General features: G+C 47.4%; 3 protein-coding genes across 7 annotated transcripts; all 3 read right to left on the reverse strand.

Annotated features, from left to right (window-relative positions):
- Positions 1 to 284: 284 nt before the first annotated feature.
- On the reverse strand, positions 285 to 2,526 carry emc4 (ER membrane protein complex subunit 4). 3 transcript variants are annotated; one of them, XM_088377561.1, is made up of 6 exons: positions 2,370 to 2,526; positions 1,824 to 1,954; positions 1,317 to 1,431; positions 1,083 to 1,236; positions 849 to 1,009; positions 285 to 703 (listed from the first exon to the last, which is right to left on the reverse strand). In XM_088377561.1, the coding sequence occupies exons 2-6, from the start codon at positions 1,925 to 1,927 to the stop codon at positions 668 to 670; spliced, it is 570 nt and encodes a 189-aa protein (XP_088233687.1). In that variant the 5' UTR covers positions 1,928 to 1,954; positions 2,370 to 2,526; the 3' UTR covers positions 285 to 667. The 3 variants fall into 3 exon arrangements, with proteins under 3 accessions (XP_088233687.1, XP_088233705.1, XP_088233695.1); XM_088377579.1 differs by having other exon boundaries at positions 1,824 to 1,932; positions 2,370 to 2,485; XM_088377569.1 differs by lacking the exon at positions 2,370 to 2,526 and adding an exon at positions 2,044 to 2,220.
- Positions 2,527 to 2,607: 81 nt separating this feature from the next.
- On the reverse strand, positions 2,608 to 7,465 carry cyld3 (cylindromatosis (turban tumor syndrome) 3). Of its 2 annotated transcripts, none has more exons than XM_088377076.1 (17): positions 7,380 to 7,465; positions 6,966 to 7,157; positions 6,745 to 6,859; positions 6,519 to 6,676; positions 6,010 to 6,438; positions 5,828 to 5,933; positions 5,225 to 5,670; positions 4,981 to 5,146; positions 4,766 to 4,907; positions 4,571 to 4,696; positions 4,356 to 4,447; positions 4,210 to 4,273; positions 3,854 to 4,040; positions 3,682 to 3,790; positions 3,287 to 3,405; positions 3,007 to 3,214; positions 2,608 to 2,930 (listed from the first exon to the last, which is right to left on the reverse strand). In XM_088377076.1, the coding sequence occupies exons 2-17, from the start codon at positions 7,134 to 7,136 to the stop codon at positions 2,746 to 2,748; spliced, it is 2,823 nt and encodes a 940-aa protein (XP_088233202.1). In that variant the 5' UTR covers positions 7,137 to 7,157; positions 7,380 to 7,465; the 3' UTR covers positions 2,608 to 2,745. The 2 variants fall into 2 exon arrangements, with proteins under 2 accessions (XP_088233202.1, XP_088233195.1); XM_088377069.1 differs by having other exon boundaries at positions 3,655 to 3,790.
- A 116-nt stretch (positions 7,466 to 7,581) lies between these two features.
- Positions 7,582 to 17,507, reverse strand: LOC148403720 (adenylate cyclase type 2). 2 transcript variants are annotated; one of them, XM_088376996.1, is made up of 29 exons: positions 17,297 to 17,507; positions 17,014 to 17,066; positions 16,711 to 16,840; positions 14,588 to 15,244; positions 13,917 to 14,114; positions 13,691 to 13,852; positions 13,442 to 13,591; positions 13,216 to 13,361; positions 13,020 to 13,131; positions 12,787 to 12,914; positions 12,378 to 12,536; positions 12,145 to 12,304; positions 11,911 to 12,075; positions 11,804 to 11,835; positions 11,650 to 11,703; positions 11,521 to 11,584; positions 11,345 to 11,442; positions 11,169 to 11,253; positions 10,956 to 11,087; positions 10,547 to 10,624; positions 10,112 to 10,290; positions 9,940 to 10,024; positions 9,710 to 9,868; positions 9,413 to 9,559; positions 9,240 to 9,341; positions 9,058 to 9,172; positions 8,829 to 8,953; positions 8,683 to 8,764; positions 7,582 to 8,613 (listed from the first exon to the last, which is right to left on the reverse strand). In XM_088376996.1, the coding sequence occupies exons 4-29, from the start codon at positions 15,185 to 15,187 to the stop codon at positions 8,600 to 8,602; spliced, it is 3,531 nt and encodes a 1,176-aa protein (XP_088233122.1). In that variant the 5' UTR covers positions 15,188 to 15,244; positions 16,711 to 16,840; positions 17,014 to 17,066; positions 17,297 to 17,507; the 3' UTR covers positions 7,582 to 8,599. The 2 variants fall into 2 exon arrangements, with proteins under 2 accessions (XP_088233122.1, XP_088233114.1); XM_088376988.1 differs by having other exon boundaries at positions 7,582 to 8,764.
- Positions 17,508 to 17,605: the final 98 nt, after the last annotated feature.

Below are 17,605 nucleotides of genomic sequence, written 5' to 3' on the forward strand. Positions count from 1 at the left end.
AGCTGAGCAATTAGTCAGAAGAGCCTGGAGCCTATTAACAAAAATGTTAAATGTATGAATTGAGTTTGTGTTTATTTTTTAATTTTTATTTTAATATACCTCCATGATCTAATATTTTTTCTTTTTTTTTTTGGCCTTGTTTCAGTCCGCTCAGTTACATTTTAAAACTAGTTGCTTGACATTTGATTTTATGCTTATGTGTACGGTTCATTTAGTTTTTATGAAGTAAAACGGTTTTAGTAAAACCAAAAATGGAAACGTCTCTACAAACTTTTCAGGACAAATTTCATTTGAAATCAAGGATTTATTTCACAAGGGCAAATCAGTGTGGATTAAACAGGTTAGTTATACATTGCTGGCTAGTGTGCTAAAAGGAAGCAGATGAACAAAGAATGGTTTTCAGAACACGAGCATACTTTAAAACAAAACAAAAAAAACCTCAAATGTCAGGTGCTGGTAGTCATTCTGTGAAACATGCAAAGGACACAAAGCATCATGACTATCCAAAATTGAAACAAAAACAAGGCAAAAATAAGTAACACTTTGCCAAAAATGTTGGCCGCCGATACCACGTCGAAGGTCTCCCTCTGTCCCGCTCCAGAGGCGTCTCGACTGCCACGACAAAAAACCGGAACTATTTGGATGACCAGTGTGTGCGCCAACCGCTTCACAACACCATCCCGCCGCCCATCATCTCCATCCTCTGAGAGAACACACAGTTGATGCGATTCAATTTCCCCCTCAATCTTGAAATAGTGACATGTGAGTGGCTTTTCTGTTACATTTTCAAGCAGTCCAATTCAGTTCAACATTTACATGGAGGTCATAAGTGACATCTGCTACACTACCTGAGCAGGCTCAATGAAAGCCAGCCAATCGGACGAATGCGTAGGCAGCAGCCCCATCGATTGACACTTGTAGACGGCCAACGCCGAGCCCAACAGGTTACCCACTAGGTAGACCAGTCCCTGAAGCCACTGCTGACTGGAGCTCTCCAACAGCTTGAAAGCTGTTCAAGACACGAGAGGAAGACAAGTAGAAGATGACAAGGTAAGCCCTCTACCGCCATCTTCGGCACTCACTGGCTGACATAGACATCAGAGCCTGTATGGGCCTCCAGGCCATCATGCACACCATCATGATGGGAAAGATGGAGATGGTGTTCCCCGACATGTACATGATGAACAGGTTCATGGGGATCTGTTTGAGAGGGCCCAGTGCCACATCCCAGCATCGCTGTCAAGATAGGAGGAGCTCGGTCAACAACCCACTGATAGAAAAAAATCAAACGCTTAGGCCTCCTTATCCAGACTCACCTTCTCCACCAGGTTCTTGTCCGTCTCCTGGATGCTGGTGTCGGGAACGGGCTTCTCCGAATAGCCGATGGGATAAACAACATCTCCCTGGCCAGCTTGGCGGTCGCTACGACACCTAGAGCAAAGCGGTGTCGCCGTCATCTTAACTAAAAAGTCCACCTAAATCGTGTTCATAATCAGTGTAGCAATTAACTTTTCGACATTTGTGTAACCAACAGCTGTAAAATATCTGAGTACCTGTCCGGGGTGCAACAAGGGTCTATTTTAGAAACACTCGTTTTTCTCAACTATTTCGGTACTGGTTTCAAAATCAGTTTTTTTTTTTCATCTGTATGGGAGCAAGTCAGAGGAACAAAACAACTTCTAATAGGACACTTTGCAAAGCATTTTTCTGTTTGAAGTAACTGTCATCTGGATTGATAAAAACCTGTTTGTCAAAAAACCTTGATTGGATTGTCATTTACTTACGGATTTTTCTCTACGCGTAATCATAGTTTTTAAATTTACCTCGTGTTGCCTAAACTCAGCTCCAGAGCCCACTTCATCCTCCGGGAGCCGGCACCTCCTCTCGTAGACAAATGTCCCCCACCTTGTCCCCCGAGAGATGTCATGGCAACTGAATGGACCGCAAGATAGGCCTGATAAATATAAAACAGACACCTTCATTTGCAAAACGAATAAAAATACAGCGTATTTTAAGTTCCATGTTTTGTCGTCGAATGCATACGTTTCCACGGCTTTTACAGATCCGGAAGTACAGCTGACGGTGACGTCATAGCGAAAGGTCGTGCTACTTTATTTCATTCCATGGCGACATTTAAATATTAGATGCCACATCAGATGATTTTTGATCATTTTGCAGAAGTCGCCAGATCCGACGGACTTTTATTCGGTTTGCTTGTCGCAATGGCATAGCCTCAATTAGCAACAGATGCTAGCATGCCACCAGGAGACAACCAAAACGAGCATGACCTCGCGAGAAAAGCCACGGTGAACGACAACTCAACTTTCGTGACTAAATGAGCCGTTCAATGCTACGAAACTTTCGTTCACCTTTAGAAAGAGTCCAAGGCGAGGCTGATGTTTCTTTTGGACGATGACAGGAGTCCACTCTTCTTCGCCGCTTACGGCGTAGCAATGAGGAGTCTGTCGCGCAATAACTCACAGTGTCCCTTGTGGGCTTTCTGGAGAACTACCGCTATCTCCACATCAAATGAGTTAATCACTTGACTTTTATCACACTTTTAATTCTTTGCTATTGCCGCGAGTGAATAAGTCAACCCATGAAAAATTCAAGTTTGGACATCATGGCTATATTAGTGCAAACATTCGAGACAGTGAAACATGACATCACACATGATAAAATGGCAGGTAGTAAACAAGTAAACATATCATCATCAGGCTTATGGGACATAACGAGGTGTACTTGTCACTTATACAGGCTGAGCTCAGGGCTGTGGTACAAACACATGTAAGCGTCGCACAGCAGCCGGCGAGCACGCTCTGGAAGGGAAACGGGGTCCACCCTGCTCAGCTCTTCCTCCGACAGGCTGAGGTAGCAGCCCACCTCGGGGCACGGCCTCACCAGGGGGACATTGAAGCCGTTCTCACCTCCTGAAAGAACATGCGGCCAGTTGATTTGGCTGACATGTTTTTTTTGGACGGAATGAGCAGCTACTTTGCGTCTCACCTTGGCGGTCAGCCATGCTGTCAAAGAAGAGCCAATCGGAGGGCAGAGGCCCGTATTTGACGAAGCTGACGTAATGGCTGGTCTCGATACACGTCACGGCAAACAGAGACATCTGCTGGCGAGCGAAGTTAAGGGGCCCACTCCACGTTCCCTCGGGGACGCTCATCTCCAATGGGCAGTGAGACGTCCGCTTCTTGTGACTGTGAACCTGATGGGAAAGACACTGTGCTTACTTGCGAGACATCTCGCGGTCGGAGGCCGGCTTTGGCGCTGAGCCCACCTGAGCGTTGCAGGTGTTGCAGTACTGTTTGAGGTGTCCCGGTGTAATTTCTTGGTCTTCATAACACTCGGCGCATTCCCACCGGGCTAAAGCCTGACAGATGCTGCACTGCCTCAAAGCTGTGCAGACGACATGTGCATTACATGCTAGTAAACCGGAGAATAAAAATATGACAATGAATCAATCATTAGGGTTGCACAAAGAAACATGATTTGTGGTGGTGTTGATCCGCACGAGAATATGAAAGCAAAACTGGTAGAATTTGAACTGAAATGTCACATTGGGGACTTGCGGTATAGTTTGAAATTTGTAATGTGTCAAAAATTCCCAAGTTGATGGAAATTGACTGTCAACCTTTTCCACCCAACTGAACATTGAGATCAATTTTGAGTTACTGTCATCCAGCAGGTCTGTGATGTCCAGGCTGAGGGTGGGCAAGATCACGTCAAACATCTTAAAGTCCTTCCCAAAGCGAGGCATGAGCAGAAGGAGGCAGGACGGAGCCTGTGGCGAGGGTCAAATACAGGAAAAGGATTTTACCAGATGTGACGCCGTGCCTCTGCTTACCTCAGCTAACTTCAGCCCGGCGTGGAGGAAGGAGGACTCTAGCAAGGTCTGGACGCTGGCGACCTTCAAGGGCATAAACAACGGTGAGGGCAGCAAAAGGGACGCGTCTGCAGGAGAGGGCGAACGAGGAACGTGGGGCGGGAAGAGCTGGTACAGGTGACACTCCTGCGGCTTTTGAGACAACGATCTAGGTCGGTACAAAGAAGTCACAGAGGTCATTCATCCCATGAAGAAAATTAAACTGTCACTGCGGCAATAGAAAAGAAAAAAAAATGATTGAGATGTTGCTTGATGGTAATAAATAATGGGGAGAAGAAAAATCATGAGGAAGAAAGGAGCGAGGAAGCGTGGCATACCTGATCTTGAGGAGCGGCTCGACGCAGAGAAGCTGGAAGAGCTTGTTGAGGAACTCCTCCGGATCTGGACAGACATGAAAGGAGGAGCGGTGTGGTGGCATTCCTGGCGCGCAAATAGGAAGTGTGCGGCCTTGCGACTCACATACCTTTCTCCTGGTTGGTGAAGCCTGCGTCTTGATTGGCCGCCTCCAACAATCGCCTCAAGGCCATGGTCTTGCTGGCGCACACGTAGCCGTACCTGCAAAACAGACAGACGGGAATTGTAGCAGTGATTGCCTTATGGCAAAGGTTGGTCGAGGAATAAGCGACTGCGGTCTAGCGGAAGGTGCATGTGTCAAGCTGATCAGGGTGACAGGCGAACCTGCGCAGGGGGTTGACGATCTCGCAGCGCAGCAGGTCCTGAGCTTGACCGGAGCTCGGATCCGCTCGCGTGTCGTCCGAGGGCCAGAACAGCAACCAGTCTGCCGAGCTACAGCAGGAGAAGAGGCTGCCGAGCGAGACGGAGTGAGGCGCAATAGAAGCTACTATGAACGGCAGAGCTTAGTCCGCGTGGCACCTGAACAGCGTGGCGTCCAGGTAGCAGGAGTTGAGGTGACCCTGGATGCCTTTCTTCCAGCCCTGATAGAGTTCCTTGGCCTCGTCCCCTTCGGTGGGAAGAGTGTCATCTTCCACGCGCTCGCTACCCCACTCGGCAAAAGCTGCCCGGCCAGAGCCAAAAGACAGAAAAGCCTTTCACTCACTTGCTACGCAGAAAGTGCACAACCTAGTCACCTATGGAGTTGCAGCGCTCCACTTGGTTGACACGAGCTTCGGGAGCGGGGAATCTGGAATCCCGCCGACAGTTAAAGAGCTTGACGAAGAGCCCCTTGTTTGGTGGGCAGCGGAAGTAGCGCTCGCCGAGGTAGGTGCCGTCGGACCCTGCCGACACTTCCTGCTCCTGCGTGGGCAAAAGCAAATATAGTCAACCTGTGGAAACACCAAAGTGTTTTTCCAATTTGAAACGAGGTCAATTTACCAACTCGATGCCCGCCACCACCTCGTAGACCCCCTCGATGCGTCCAATCCAGCGAATCACACCGTAAAGCGGCGGATCATTCACTTCCACCATGGAGCCCACCTCCAGGACTTCCCTATCATCCACGGCCTCTTCTCGGTCCACATCTGGCGAAATGGGCGGCGAGGGCGGCGCGTGCATGCCGTTTGCGCGCGGTGCCACCGCCAGGTCGAAGGGTTTGGGAGGCGGCTGCGGCGGCGGGAGCGGGGGCGGAGGCAGGGAATCATAGGCCGGCTTTGGTGGTGGGAGAGGAGGAACGGATTTAAAGGGTTTTACGGCGGGTGGCAACAGGGCCACTTTGGAGGCGGAGGTGGGTGCCAACGCAGGGGGCAGTTTGGCGGCAGGTGGCGAAGTCTTTGTGATGGATTTGAGGACTTGGGCGGGAGGGATGGCACCATGCGGCGACTCTGACGACAACAGTGAGCCATTATTTGTAAACAATTCAACAAAAAGCAGGGCACGAAGCCTTTGTTAATTCATTATGGTTATAGTGTCAAATTCAAGGCCCAGAGGGTAGATCTGGAATTGTTTCATTTCATTGAAGAAGAAAAAAAAAAAAACTACCTGGGGACACTTTTGAGCACAGCACCAGTTTTCCATACAGGGCAGAAGGAATTTGGCAGAGCTTCTCTCCTCTGTAGAGGCCGTCCCAGTTGCCGGTGGGAGTGTCCTGAAACATAAAACGGCAAATGATTAACACTTTGGTCATGGATTAAAACATGTCAGCAATGTCTGAAGCAACTGACCAGCAAGATGCCCACGTAAATTGAATACGAGGGCTGACGGGGTAGCGGCCCACAGAAGCGCACCTCTCCACTCACGGCCAAACTATCCACGGTGACCCGCTGACCTACATTGAATGGCAGGGGAGTCGGATGATGAGTTCTGGTAGGCGCCTGCTCGTCCGATCCGCTGGAATTCTGAGAGTGAGTGGGAATTGAGGCCAGAGGCAGGTGGACGCCGCCGGGCGGCTGGACGTGTGTGGGGCGACTGTCGTTGTGAAGGTTGCGGATGGTGCTGCGGCGGGGGGGCTTCTTTCTTTCTAGGCCGTCCGCCTCGTTGCCGCTGGACCAGTGTCTGACATTGATGTGGCTGACTGGCAAGAAGGCAGCGGAGCCGTCGGGGCAGTTGAAGTGCCCGCCGCCAGTGCCCTTGCCTTTGCCCACCGCGGAGCCCTGCGCCCGCAAAGAGCCGATTGAACCACCTAACTAATAAAAGATTAAACAGAAGCGACATTGTACGCTCACGACTTTACCTTGAGTTGCACCCCAAAATACTGAGGTCTGCTCCCTTCCGTCAGCGGCCCGACATATTTGAGTTCGGCCTCGGAGAGCTCGTCCGCTTGGTCCATTTGGACCCACAGGGGCGTGCCAACGGGCAAGTTGGCCAATTCGTACAGCTTCTCACGATTGCCTGGTCGGGGGATGGAGGACATGACAAAAGCTCCTGTTGAACATTTCTGCGGTCCGTTCATAACTTACGTAGTAGTTCCAGGCGAGCCTCTTGGACCACAGGCTCCAACAGGCCGACACAGTCAGTTGGAACTTCAAGCAGGATCCTTTTGTCCAGTTGTACCATTATGTCAAGTTCCAGCACCTGAAGTAAACCAAGAGGGGACACAACTATTAGACGTAATTACACCCTAAGTACCTGTAGCTACAGAGGAAGTGTGAAAATATTTCAAAATGATGCTCACTGTTACCTTGACATACAGAAAATCAACACTACTCCGAGTCGATTGCCTCTCCAAGCACATGACCCCCCGCGGAAGCACAATGGTACCTTCCGAATGCCCCTGGACTCGTTGTTCGGTCGACAGTAAGAATACTTTTGGGGGGCGTCCTTTCCTTCTTGGGTCATGGGGTCCTGACATATTTCGTCTGGTTACTCGCAGCTGGTCAAAAACGAAAGGAAAGTTTTTACTTATGCTTTTCGATGAATCGGTGAGCCCGAACTCCACGATCCGACTAATCGCAATACAGGTTCACATTCATCGTGCCAGACATTTTTCACCTTTCGTTAAGATTGCCTGTGACAAGGAATATCAAAGCGACACATTCTTAGTACAAAGATAGAGGTTTTCGCAGGTTAAAAAACGTATTTTCGAAGAACTTACCAACTCAAGTGTCAATCACTCAAAAGTCAGGAACTCTCACAACAAACCCAACGATAAAGCCGGAAGAATGGAGACTGCCAGCAGTGCCAACCAATGAAAAGACAGAAAAGTTCCACAGCCAATGAAGTTAAAGATGGGCGGTTCTAAAAAAAAACAAAAACAAAAACAAAAAAACCCCGAAAAGGCTTCTTCAGTCAAATAATTCAATAAAACCACCAATATTTTGTTTATTAAACGTACATAATAGATTATTTTACCTTGAAATGAATGGGCATTTTAAATCTGTTTCCACTCATCTATGAAATCAATTTTAGATACACCAACCAAATGCTATGGAACAAAAGTATATTTGCTTATATATGCACAGAATACATCATATGCCTTTATTTCTAGTTTAACTTAATTAGTTCATAAATAGTAATTTCACATTGTGTACAACATCAATATCTAAAAACATAAAATATACATAATCTAATAGATATTTGCATTGCAATTATAATCTAACAGCAACTTCCAACGCTTCATTGGTGTGGTGCCAACAGTATTTTGTAAAGTGTGTACCTGAAAGCAATGGTTGAGTGAAAGTGCAAGTATCTTTACAGAAAAGAACATTGGTAAAAGTTGGTCATTTTGTAGAAAATCACTTGAGCACAATTTATTTATATAAAATGTACTTACGATACTGGATGTATTAAAAAAATAAGTAGTCGTATTTTTCATGATGTTTTTATCTATTTCAATATAATTATTTATTATTTAATAATATTAATTATTAGAATCGTTTTCTTCAGTGGTCTGCATATTGGGCCCACGTGAGTAAAGTTACCCAGGTCATCGCACGGCACTAGTGTTGTGTGTGAATCACTGAATTAAATGTTCAAATTGTCCATAATGTTACAGTCTTACATTTAAAATAAAATCAAAATATTTGTTGAGGTGGCACTAATGGTGTAAAGACTTTCAGAACCACTGATGCAGACAATTTCACATTCAACACAAATTATCCTTCATGTAAATCAGTAAACTGTCATTGATCTGATGTTTGGGGGAAAAAAAGTATTCATATGCAAATACAGCCAAAGTAACATGATCATTCAACTGATCAGGATCATATTTAGTGTCTCATCCCAAGACGGCAGGCAGTCGGCAGCAGGGCGAGACGTTGGCACCGTCGCCATAGCCAGCACGAGACGGCAACAGGCTCCTTGCGAAGGTCTGTTTCAAAGCGCACCGACTACAAACTGCGGTGGTCAGAAGTCCGGAGATGACTGCTCTGCATTGACGAAGAACGTGGTCAGTTCACCTTTGCCCTTGACGTTGATGACTCCTCGGCGCGTGACGCCGTAGCCCACACTCTGGACCACCTGGGCTGTTTCCTCTGTGACCTAGACACAAAGATGGGAGCGGTCAAGCCGGGCAAGGAGACGAGTTAGTGGCGAGTGGACTGACCTGGATCTTGTCCAACACTCCCGTACTGTCCATCCTGCTGGCCACGTTGACCGAGTTTCCCCAGATATCGTACTGCGGTTTATGAGCCCCGATGACTCCGGCAATGACCGGGCCCTGGTTTATTCCTGACGATAGATATTGAGCAGTCAATTCTTTCATTGCAGATTAAAAAGATGGATGTTCAAAACCTGTCAATTTGGAGATCATGACAGCGGGGAAATGGTCTCACCGATCCGCAGTTTGAAGTTGTTGAAGCAATCGGTGTTGATGTGCTCCAGACTGCTCATTAAAGCAAAGGCAAACTCCACCATGGAGCGCACGTGACTGTAGGACAAGTCGCATTCCTGCAAAGGGAGCCGGAAAGAGGTGGTTTCAGGTATCAGAGGATGTGATCCTTTGTGACCAATATACCTTTCTGTCATCTGAAGATTGCGTCAGCCCCGTAGCCGCCATGTACGTGGTGCCGATGGTCTTGATCTTCTCCACCGAAGAAAATTTCGGTTTGGATAGAAGCTGGGCAACCGAGTGACACAAAAGAAGGTGAAGCCGGGCGTACGTTTTGGATAAAAACCTTCCGACTTTACCTCGTCAAAGGTGATGATGATCTCGTTGAGTAAACGTAAACACTCCAGACCGTCTCTGTTGGCGCTGCTCTCGCTGTAGAACTCTTTAAACTGAGGCACGGAGGCGAACATGATGCACACGCACTCGTACGACTGACTGTACAGGTCCTGAAATCAAAGACAGGCCATCAAATTTCAGCGGCAAGTCAAATTGATTTTTATAGCGCCAATTCGGAATAGAAATAATAAGCACAGCGTTTGTCAACAACAACCGTTACATTCTCAGGATAGTTTCAAAAAGAAAAATGAATGAATCACCTGATTACGGACAGTTTTTTCCATGAAGAAGGACGCCACATGAAACGGCATGACGTTATGGAGGAGAAGCTTGTTGACATTCTCCACGGTCTCCATTTCCTCTTGTTCCAACTTGAAACAGTGTTCCAACAGGAAATCCACGCGGCAGCCCAGCTCATCCTGATTAAATGATTGACTGAATGTTTTACTTTGAAAAAGGAAGTGACGCACGCACGGACGCATCCACGCACCTGTCTGGCCAGTATGAGGCAGACAATATAAAAAATGACCAACCAAACCCCAGACATGATCTGAGGGTCCTTCAGCACACCGGGCCTGGGAAGAGAGGCACAGATGGAAATGAATCAGAGAGCATCATTCTAAGGCGCACCTCGTGAGTGTCAGAGAAGACCGCTCGCTCACTTGATGGTGTTGTTGTATAGCAGGTCGACGAGGCAGAACGAGCGGTCGGCGTACACGTGGAGGAAGAGGGCCAAGTAAACCACCACGGCCAGCGTGAGGAGCAGAGCCTTCACCGATAGACATATCCTGACAAAGACGATGACTCCGAGCATGGCCAGCAAGCAGCAGTACAGGTAGTACTGGATGGATGGATGGATGGATGGATGGATGGATGGATGGATGGATGGATGGATGGATGGACGGACGGACGGACGGACGGACGGCCAGAAAGACAGTTTAAGCATGTATTCTACATTTTGATTTATCCGTGTACTCTTAATTCTTTTACGAGTCAAGATTAAAAAGTGCGGAAGACTTATCGCGTTAGTCAGATCTACAACAAATGCTCAAATGTTTGCAGACCACAAGGAGCCTACATGCTCATTGGTAACTCACAGGTGTAATGTGGAGTTTGAGACCCTCCAGCGCGCTCCTGTCGCTAATTTCCGTGCAGTTGCTTCCTGGGATGAAGACCTGAGGAAGTGCAATTAAAAAAAAAAAAGAAGGAATAACTAAACGTGGGAATGCTGCCGCCAACGTTGCTAATGTGGCAAAATAATTTCCACAAGACGAAGATGATACTCAATGATTTGCTATCAAACAGAGTGTCATGATAAAATGCCCTCTCACTTATTTCTTTTTTTAACAAGAAGATAAGTAATGCTCGGAGGCCGGTATGCATCAATGCTATTTCTCTTCATTTCAAAATCGATCCTTGCGCTGCTTCACAAACAGGCTGGAAATGAATCAAGTTTATGAAGAGAGGTTCCACTGTATAATTTGGAATGAAAGCAAAAAGGCTCACAAAGTTGAGGATGGCCATCAGCAGCGTGATGAGCAAACTCAAGCACACGATAAACAACCGCAGCGCCGCCCTGGTGGAGACCCCAGGAGAAAATCCTGATATACAATTATTGCACGTCTTGGAATGCCATTTCTGAAGACAAAACAGAAAGGAAAATAAATATTAAATACCCATTGTCATATTTCTTGTTTTGGTGAGTTTGACCAAGCATACCTGCATGTAGCCACAGAACGTGATGGACAAAAGAAGCACCATCACAGCAAATGTGGCGCTGTAGGACACGGCCAATTCAAAGTTCCTGGCAAGTACGCAAACACATTTGTAAGACAAAAAAAACCCCAAAACACACAAATCCACTCTTGGCAATAATATGGCGGGGCGTCACTCACCTGTCAGAAACAAGTATCTGGACAGCAAAAAGGGTGACAAAGACGAAAGCGAGACAACTCATGGACTGGTGTAAGCCTTTCACTTCCGACAGGCGAAACTGTAAAAAATACGAGACGTGAGATCAAGACGCCACAGAGGCCGGCTTCCTCACTTCCTGTTGGACGAGTGGCACGACCTGCTTCTCCAGGCGCACGTCATTGAACAACAGCGTCAGACAGTTGAGTCGCTTGGCCCTCCTCCTGCGGAACACACGCACATACAGATCAGAGAGGCAACGAGAGATTTGGAAAAACCTCAAAACTACCCTGCGGTGTCCATCGTGTCCAGCGACCCCCTCACGCAGTGATCTACAAACAAACTGAGACAAAAAAAACGGCTACATTACAGAGGAAACATTCTGGGCATGTTTTGGTGAGTAGTTATTTTGCTTCTGCATTAAAAACCTCAAGCAAGCATACCTGGATGGGCTGTTCTGACAAAGTGGTCTTTCCTGAGGCAGACAGAAATTTTCCAATCACGACACATGATGGCAAAAAGTGGCGCTTGTAGCGTGTGCTCAACATACAGCGGACGACTGCTGCTGGTTCACAGTGACCTCGTTGATCTTCTTGGACAACTCAGCTTGATGGTTGTTGAGTTCCGCAAAGGGTCGGACGTTCTGCCACGACTGAAGGTACATGCGCATGGACGCCCGTTGCCTGTTCTCGACTGTGCCAAGAAGGTTGCCGGCCTAGGAAATAAAAAGCCACGCCGTCACACTCTTGCGTGTCCCGCCGCAGAATGCCGCACCGACGCCAACCGTTTGCGCTCTTTGGAGCGAGCGCTCCGAGTTGTTGGGGTCCAGCACCAGGTAGGTTTGTCTCCCTTGAAGAAGAGGATCCCGACTCCCCCCGTCGCCATCCTCCACTTGGAACGCTCCGTTCAAGTGTTGCAGAGTCTCTTGAGTGATGTGAACCCGCCTAGTAGACGGGAAAATCACACGTTTGTTGCCTTTCATTACAGAAAAGCCAAAAGGCGACTATCCTCACTCACCCGGGAACACCTCCAGACTCCATGTGATTGGCTAGCGTAACGTCATGTGACCAGACGTCGTACTGCCATTTTTGCAAGCCGATCACGCCCGAGAGCACGTTGCCCGTGTGCACGCCAACACGCATGCTGAGTTCCACTCCGGTGGCCTCTCGAAGTTTACTGAAATCCAAGAAAAGGTGAATAGTTGAAGCTTGACACTGAACGATGGACACCTTGCTGTCCGTGAATAATTGACGCCCAGTACAACAACAAAAAATGACAATGTGAAGTTCTTTTTTTTTTTCTTTCTCTAAACAAATCAAAAATTTGCAAAATAATTCAAATGGAGCAAACAACAAAGTGAGAAAGGTTGGAGCAAGTATATGATGTAAAGAGGAAGTTGATGGTCTCGCCATGCAAATGAGCCAACCTGATAGCGGTGCACATATCCAAACCCATTTGAACACAGTTGCTGGCGTGCGTGGAGATCGGGTCGGGCAGACCCGACACGCAGTAGTAGCAGTCGCCCAAGATTTTAATGCGAAGGCAGCTGTTTTTCTGTACAGAGTAACAGCATATGTGGCAAATGTAATGGCATGCCTTCAAACAAACACACATACACACACACACACACACACACTCTTGGAGTGGACATGGCGATACCTGGGCGATGTCGTCAAACCTGCCGAAGAGCTTGTTGAGGACAGCGACAAGCTCCTCTGGTGAGCAGCTGCTGGCGAGCCTGGTGAAGCCCACAATATCTGCGTACAGAATGCTGGACACACACACACACACACACACACACACACATTACACAAGATGGAAAGCAGAACAGCTTTTGGACGGTTTCCCTCCTCACCTGACGTCTTTGTGCTGCCGTATGTAGAGGCTGTGGAAGTTGCGTTTATTTTCTTTCTCTTCGATGGGCTTGGTCAGCCTCTTGATCGCCTCCGTTTTCAGCTCTATGGCGATGTAACGCGGCAACACCGACAGCAGAAGACGCTCCTAGAAAGAACAAACAACCGTCTTTTTTTCAGCGTCTCGCTCACGAGTCGTTCAATCTGGCAAACCGGCTGCCATCAAACCTGTTGATATTTCCTGATTTCCTTCTGGGAGCGGACAGCGCTGAATTGCTCTCTCTTCCGATTGGATTTCCTCAGATCGTTTTCGGTGGTCCACAAATGGAAGACCCCGATGCAGTTCACGCACAAGAACAGTATCCCGTTTGCCACCAGCTGAGGTCCAAACGATGGATTAACACGAGTACAAATGGTAAAAGTGGGTCAAGTTGATTGAAAATATCGTCCCGGTAACCCTTCTCAACTTGGACGCACCTGCACAGCCAAGTCCGGCGTCTCCGGGCTCGTGACCGAGACATAAACACTGATGATGATGATGTGTGAAACGCTGGTCCAAATCCCAACTATGAGAGCCCAGGCCAGTGAAAGCGGCAAAACAGTGTACACGCTCAGGGACAGGAAGAGGAAGAAGGCCACCTGAGGAGGACGGAGGGATGTGAGTTTCTTTCAAAATGGGCTGGGTCACTTAACTTCTCCCCACCTGCTCCCACGTTGTGACAGGTCCTCCGGTGAAGATGAAAACAATGGCTGTCATGTACAGCGTTCCCCAGACAAAGAGGGCCAGGGCACCAGCGCAGCGCCTCACGGTGGCCAGCCAAGGCAGGCACACCAGCAGGACGGCGCTCAGACACAGGACCACCCCTAACACCGACAGAGCCCCCACGTGGACTTCCACGTTCTGTGCACCAAAGTGAACATTTTTAATTTAATCGAGCGGCAAAACAGTTTGCAAGGTTGACATCTATTTTGTTTTCTGCACATGTTAAAGTAGCATTTGTTGGAAGGGTTAGAATAACAATAGCACCTATGCTAATTCACATTAGCTTGACTATGGATTTTTATGTTATATGTTAGCATGAAGCTAGCGGATATTTGTTACCATATGTTTGGTTGAACATTTTGGTGTTTAAACCATTTTTAATTCTCTTTTGCATTATTTGCAAGTTGTACAGTAAAGGTCAAGTCAAACTTTAAATTGCACAGATTTTCAACTATCAACGGAGACGGGGGATGACTGTATTGACACCCCCCTTGATGCCAGACAAACAGATGGACAGACGGATGGACGGACACACACACACACACACACACACACACACACACACACACACACACACACACACACACACACACAAAACTGCAGTTTCTCACCCTTCCCATGGCTGGAATGAGGACGATGATGGCTATACAAAATGCCAAAGACAGCACCAGTCCAGACAACATGGCCGGTGTCTCCTCTCCACACTGCAAACAGCCCCTGTGAACGGACCTATAGCAGCAGCAGACTGCTTCCGCCACAGTGGGCCGCGACGGTGGGCTTCCATTCTCGTCTTCATGCTCCGCCGAGTCCTTAGGTGAGCTGCCGTTGTCCTTTTTCGTCCTCGATTTGATGTTACTCCTTTTATTGAACTGATTCCCTTGTGGAGTATGTTCCGAGAGGATGTCAGAAAAGCCAGAGTTTCTACTGAGGTCGCCACTGAAAGCAGTGGTGGCGTAGCTGGGGCTGGAGCCGGCGCTGCCATAGCCCGAGTCGACGGCCCCGCTCTCGGCCGTCCTGCTCGACAAAGAATCCACCAGCAGATGTTCGGGTAGCTGGACGGACGCTTGACTTTGTGAGAGTTCTGACTGGCTGCCCGACAGTCCTTCAACATCAGCGGTGTCTGCAATGTGGCCGAGTTCCAGCGTATTGATTCCAGTTTGGGCCACGCCATTAACCTGCAATGCTGCTGCCGCTTCTTGCTCAGGCCGCATCTTCTACTGGACTCTTCAGCGCTCGTCTGCCCTTGAGGAAGTCCGGCCGATGTGCTCCTGTGGAAACACAATCCAGTGACTTCCCCATGTCATCTTTTCACAGTGCAGTGAGGGGTGGCTAAACTTTTTCTTTCAAGGGCCACAGACAGGAAAATCAAAGGACTGGAAGGTGGAATCTAACCCTATAAACTGTGAGGCGGACGTGATAACCAGTGGCCCATCGTGCCACCTTATAAAATATCAATTTATTAAAAAGAAAACTACTCCGTGATAAAGCAATAAAAGGCTTTCTAAAGATATTTAGGTGGCCGGTTGCCCTGTGTCAGACTACGATAGATCCTTCCCTGTAGTGAGCAGCAGTAGAATATGGGATTCTGCTTTACATTCAGAACCAAAACGAGCAATCTGAAATAAAATGACTTTGACATAGAGCAGAAAGTAGAGAAAACAATCGCAATTCCGGGGTGCGTCTTCATGATGAATGAAAACAAGGAAGTAAGAGGAGACTGAATTTCTCCTTCTGTTTCTTGCAAATGTCTTTGTTGTCCATCCAATGGTGCATGTGTGCGTGAGAGAGAGAGAGAGAGAGAGAGAGAGAGAGAGAGAGAGAGAGAGAGAGAGAGAGAGAGAGAGAGAGAGAGAGAGAGAGAGAGAGAGAGAGAGAGAGAGAGAGAGAGAGAGAGAGAGAGAGAGAGAGAGAGAGAGAGACCGAGACCGAGACCGAGACCGAGAGAGAGAGAGAGAGAGAGAGAGAGAGAGAGAGAGAGAGAGAGAGAGAGAGAGAGAGAGAGAGAGAGAGAGCAGTGCTTAGTACAGCGTTCCTTGTTGGTGCTGTTGATCCCCCCACACTGAATACTCAACCATCGATGGACGACGTTGAAGTCTTGTCGCAATAAAGCGGGGCCAACAAAAGCAAGATCATAACAAACTCAAACCCTTAATTCTATGATAATGACGTCCTCCGCTTGCTTCTCTATTATGCTAAACTCGTTTGTCTGGCTTTTTTCTGTCACACACTCCATTCAGGTGTGTTCTGGAATGGCATGACAGTGACTCACCTTGACAATTTAGTCATAACCTAGCACGACTATCAGATACTTTAATCTTCCTTTGCTAGATTTCTAATCATAACGATGGCTATCCTAAAATATTACTGTCAGCAACGACCATTTGAAACCGAGTACAGACACAACAAAATTAAAAAAAAGTTATTTCATATTGTTTGCGGTGTATGAGGTGTGTCAGAAAAGTTACAGGACTGGGGTCGTAAATTTGAAAATGTGGCAGTCAATCAACCGGCGTGACTACAAAGAGCGCCTGTGACATTTGGAAAGTTATGAATTTTGTCACCATGACAATGCACCTTTTTTTTTTTTTTTTTTAAATTAAGTAATGTGGGAATCAAAGTCATTGTACCTGCACACAACACAGCCATCCCCAAGGTATGAAGGTTGTCACCTTGACATTTCGCCGAGGATCAAACACTTCTTGGCTGTGCTGAAGCAACCTCATAACTAACTGACCTGGTTCTGTGTCATCAATGGGTACCGGATTAGAAGAGGCGGACGACATCAAGGTTGGCCCCAAAGACGGAGCTGGAGGGGGTTCCTGGAAGAATCCTTTCTGGAGTTTACGAAGGCATGGCAGGGAAGGCTGGGAAAAAAAAAATGGACTCAGAAGTTGTTCATAGTTAAGACTTTAAATGTGTCTCTGTTTTTGAAAGAGTCACATTCAAAATGACTACCACAGCACCTGTCATGCAGCGATACGTTTCAAGGATTAAACAGAAGCTTAATTGTACTGGATGTCTAATTATTGTCCATTACCTGTGGCGTCAAGCAGGTTTAGCCCACAAATGGAAAATGCACATCAGTAACATCTTCAGCCATGTTGGAAAGGAAAATATGACAAGGGATTACATCACCAATGAAAAGGGAACAAGTGCATCTTCGAAAAAAATAATGTTGTGTACATAAAAGTACAACAACAACAACTTTCAAGCTAATAGCGTGACGGACCTGAATAAAACTTCACTTCCGTTGTAATTTTTTTCCAAAGACAATCAAGACATTCTTGACATTGAACGTGAGTGTTGTCCAGTTAGCTTACCTCGTGACACACGTTCAATTTAGTCATATTCCGCTTGCAACAGCTTGATTTCTGGCCAAAAATCGACCAAAAAAACCCATTGCTCTAATAATAAACTCGCTTTTAAAACGCCATGAGAACAACCGAGAGCGATCCGGCAGGTGAGCGAGAATTCCGACACGAATGTACACACACGCACACACAAGCTCTTTATTCCGTTGTTGAGCTGGGCGGGTGAGTGCGCGTGCACGACGCCAAATTTGCGAGCGCTTTCAGCTAGCAATCGATATACTGTGGTAGAGGCAATTTTTAGTGAAAAATTCAGGTGGG

Source organism: Syngnathus floridae, chromosome 1, assembly GCF_059516105.1.
Source record: "Syngnathus floridae isolate MCC-2025c chromosome 1, RoL_Sflo_1.0, whole genome shotgun sequence".
In the NCBI taxonomy this organism is placed as follows: domain Eukaryota; kingdom Metazoa; phylum Chordata; class Actinopteri; order Syngnathiformes; family Syngnathidae; genus Syngnathus; species Syngnathus floridae.

Excerpts from the sequence above, each read along its gene's own strand:
- emc4 (XM_088377561.1), bottom strand. The coding sequence starts at position 1,927 with ATGACATCTCTCGGGGGACAAGGTGGGGGACATTTGTCTACGAGAGGA. Across the intron at positions 1,432-1,823 it reads CTGAGTTTAGGCAACACGAG|GTGTCGTAGCGACCGCCAAG; the intron begins GTAAATTTAAAA and ends GCTTTGCTCTAG. Across the intron at positions 1,010-1,082 it reads TCTGATGTCTATGTCAGCCA|CTTTCAAGCTGTTGGAGAGC; the intron begins GTGAGTGCCGAA and ends TGTCTTGAACAG.
- cyld3 (XM_088377069.1), bottom strand. The coding sequence starts at position 7,136 with ATGTCAGGACCCCATGACCCAAGAAGGAAAGGACGCCCCCCAAAAGTA. Across the intron at positions 5,147-5,224 it reads TGGTGGCGGGCATCGAGTTG|GAGCAGGAAGTGTCGGCAGG; the intron begins GTAAATTGACCT and ends TTGCCCACGCAG. Across the intron at positions 4,908-4,980 it reads GGAGCGCTGCAACTCCATAG|CTTTTGCCGAGTGGGGTAGC; the intron begins GTGACTAGGTTG and ends CTGGCCGGGCAG.
- LOC148403720 (XM_088376988.1), bottom strand. The coding sequence starts at position 15,187 with ATGCGGCCTGAGCAAGAAGCGGCAGCAGCATTGCAGGTTAATGGCGTG. Across the intron at positions 11,836-11,910 it reads ACCAGCAGCAGTCGTCCGCT|GAAAGACCACTTTGTCAGAA; the intron begins GTATGTTGAGCA and ends TGTCTGCCTCAG. Across the intron at positions 9,342-9,412 it reads TCATCATCACCTTTGACGAG|CTTCTATCCAAACCGAAATT; the intron begins GTAAAGTCGGAA and ends TCGGTTGCCCAG.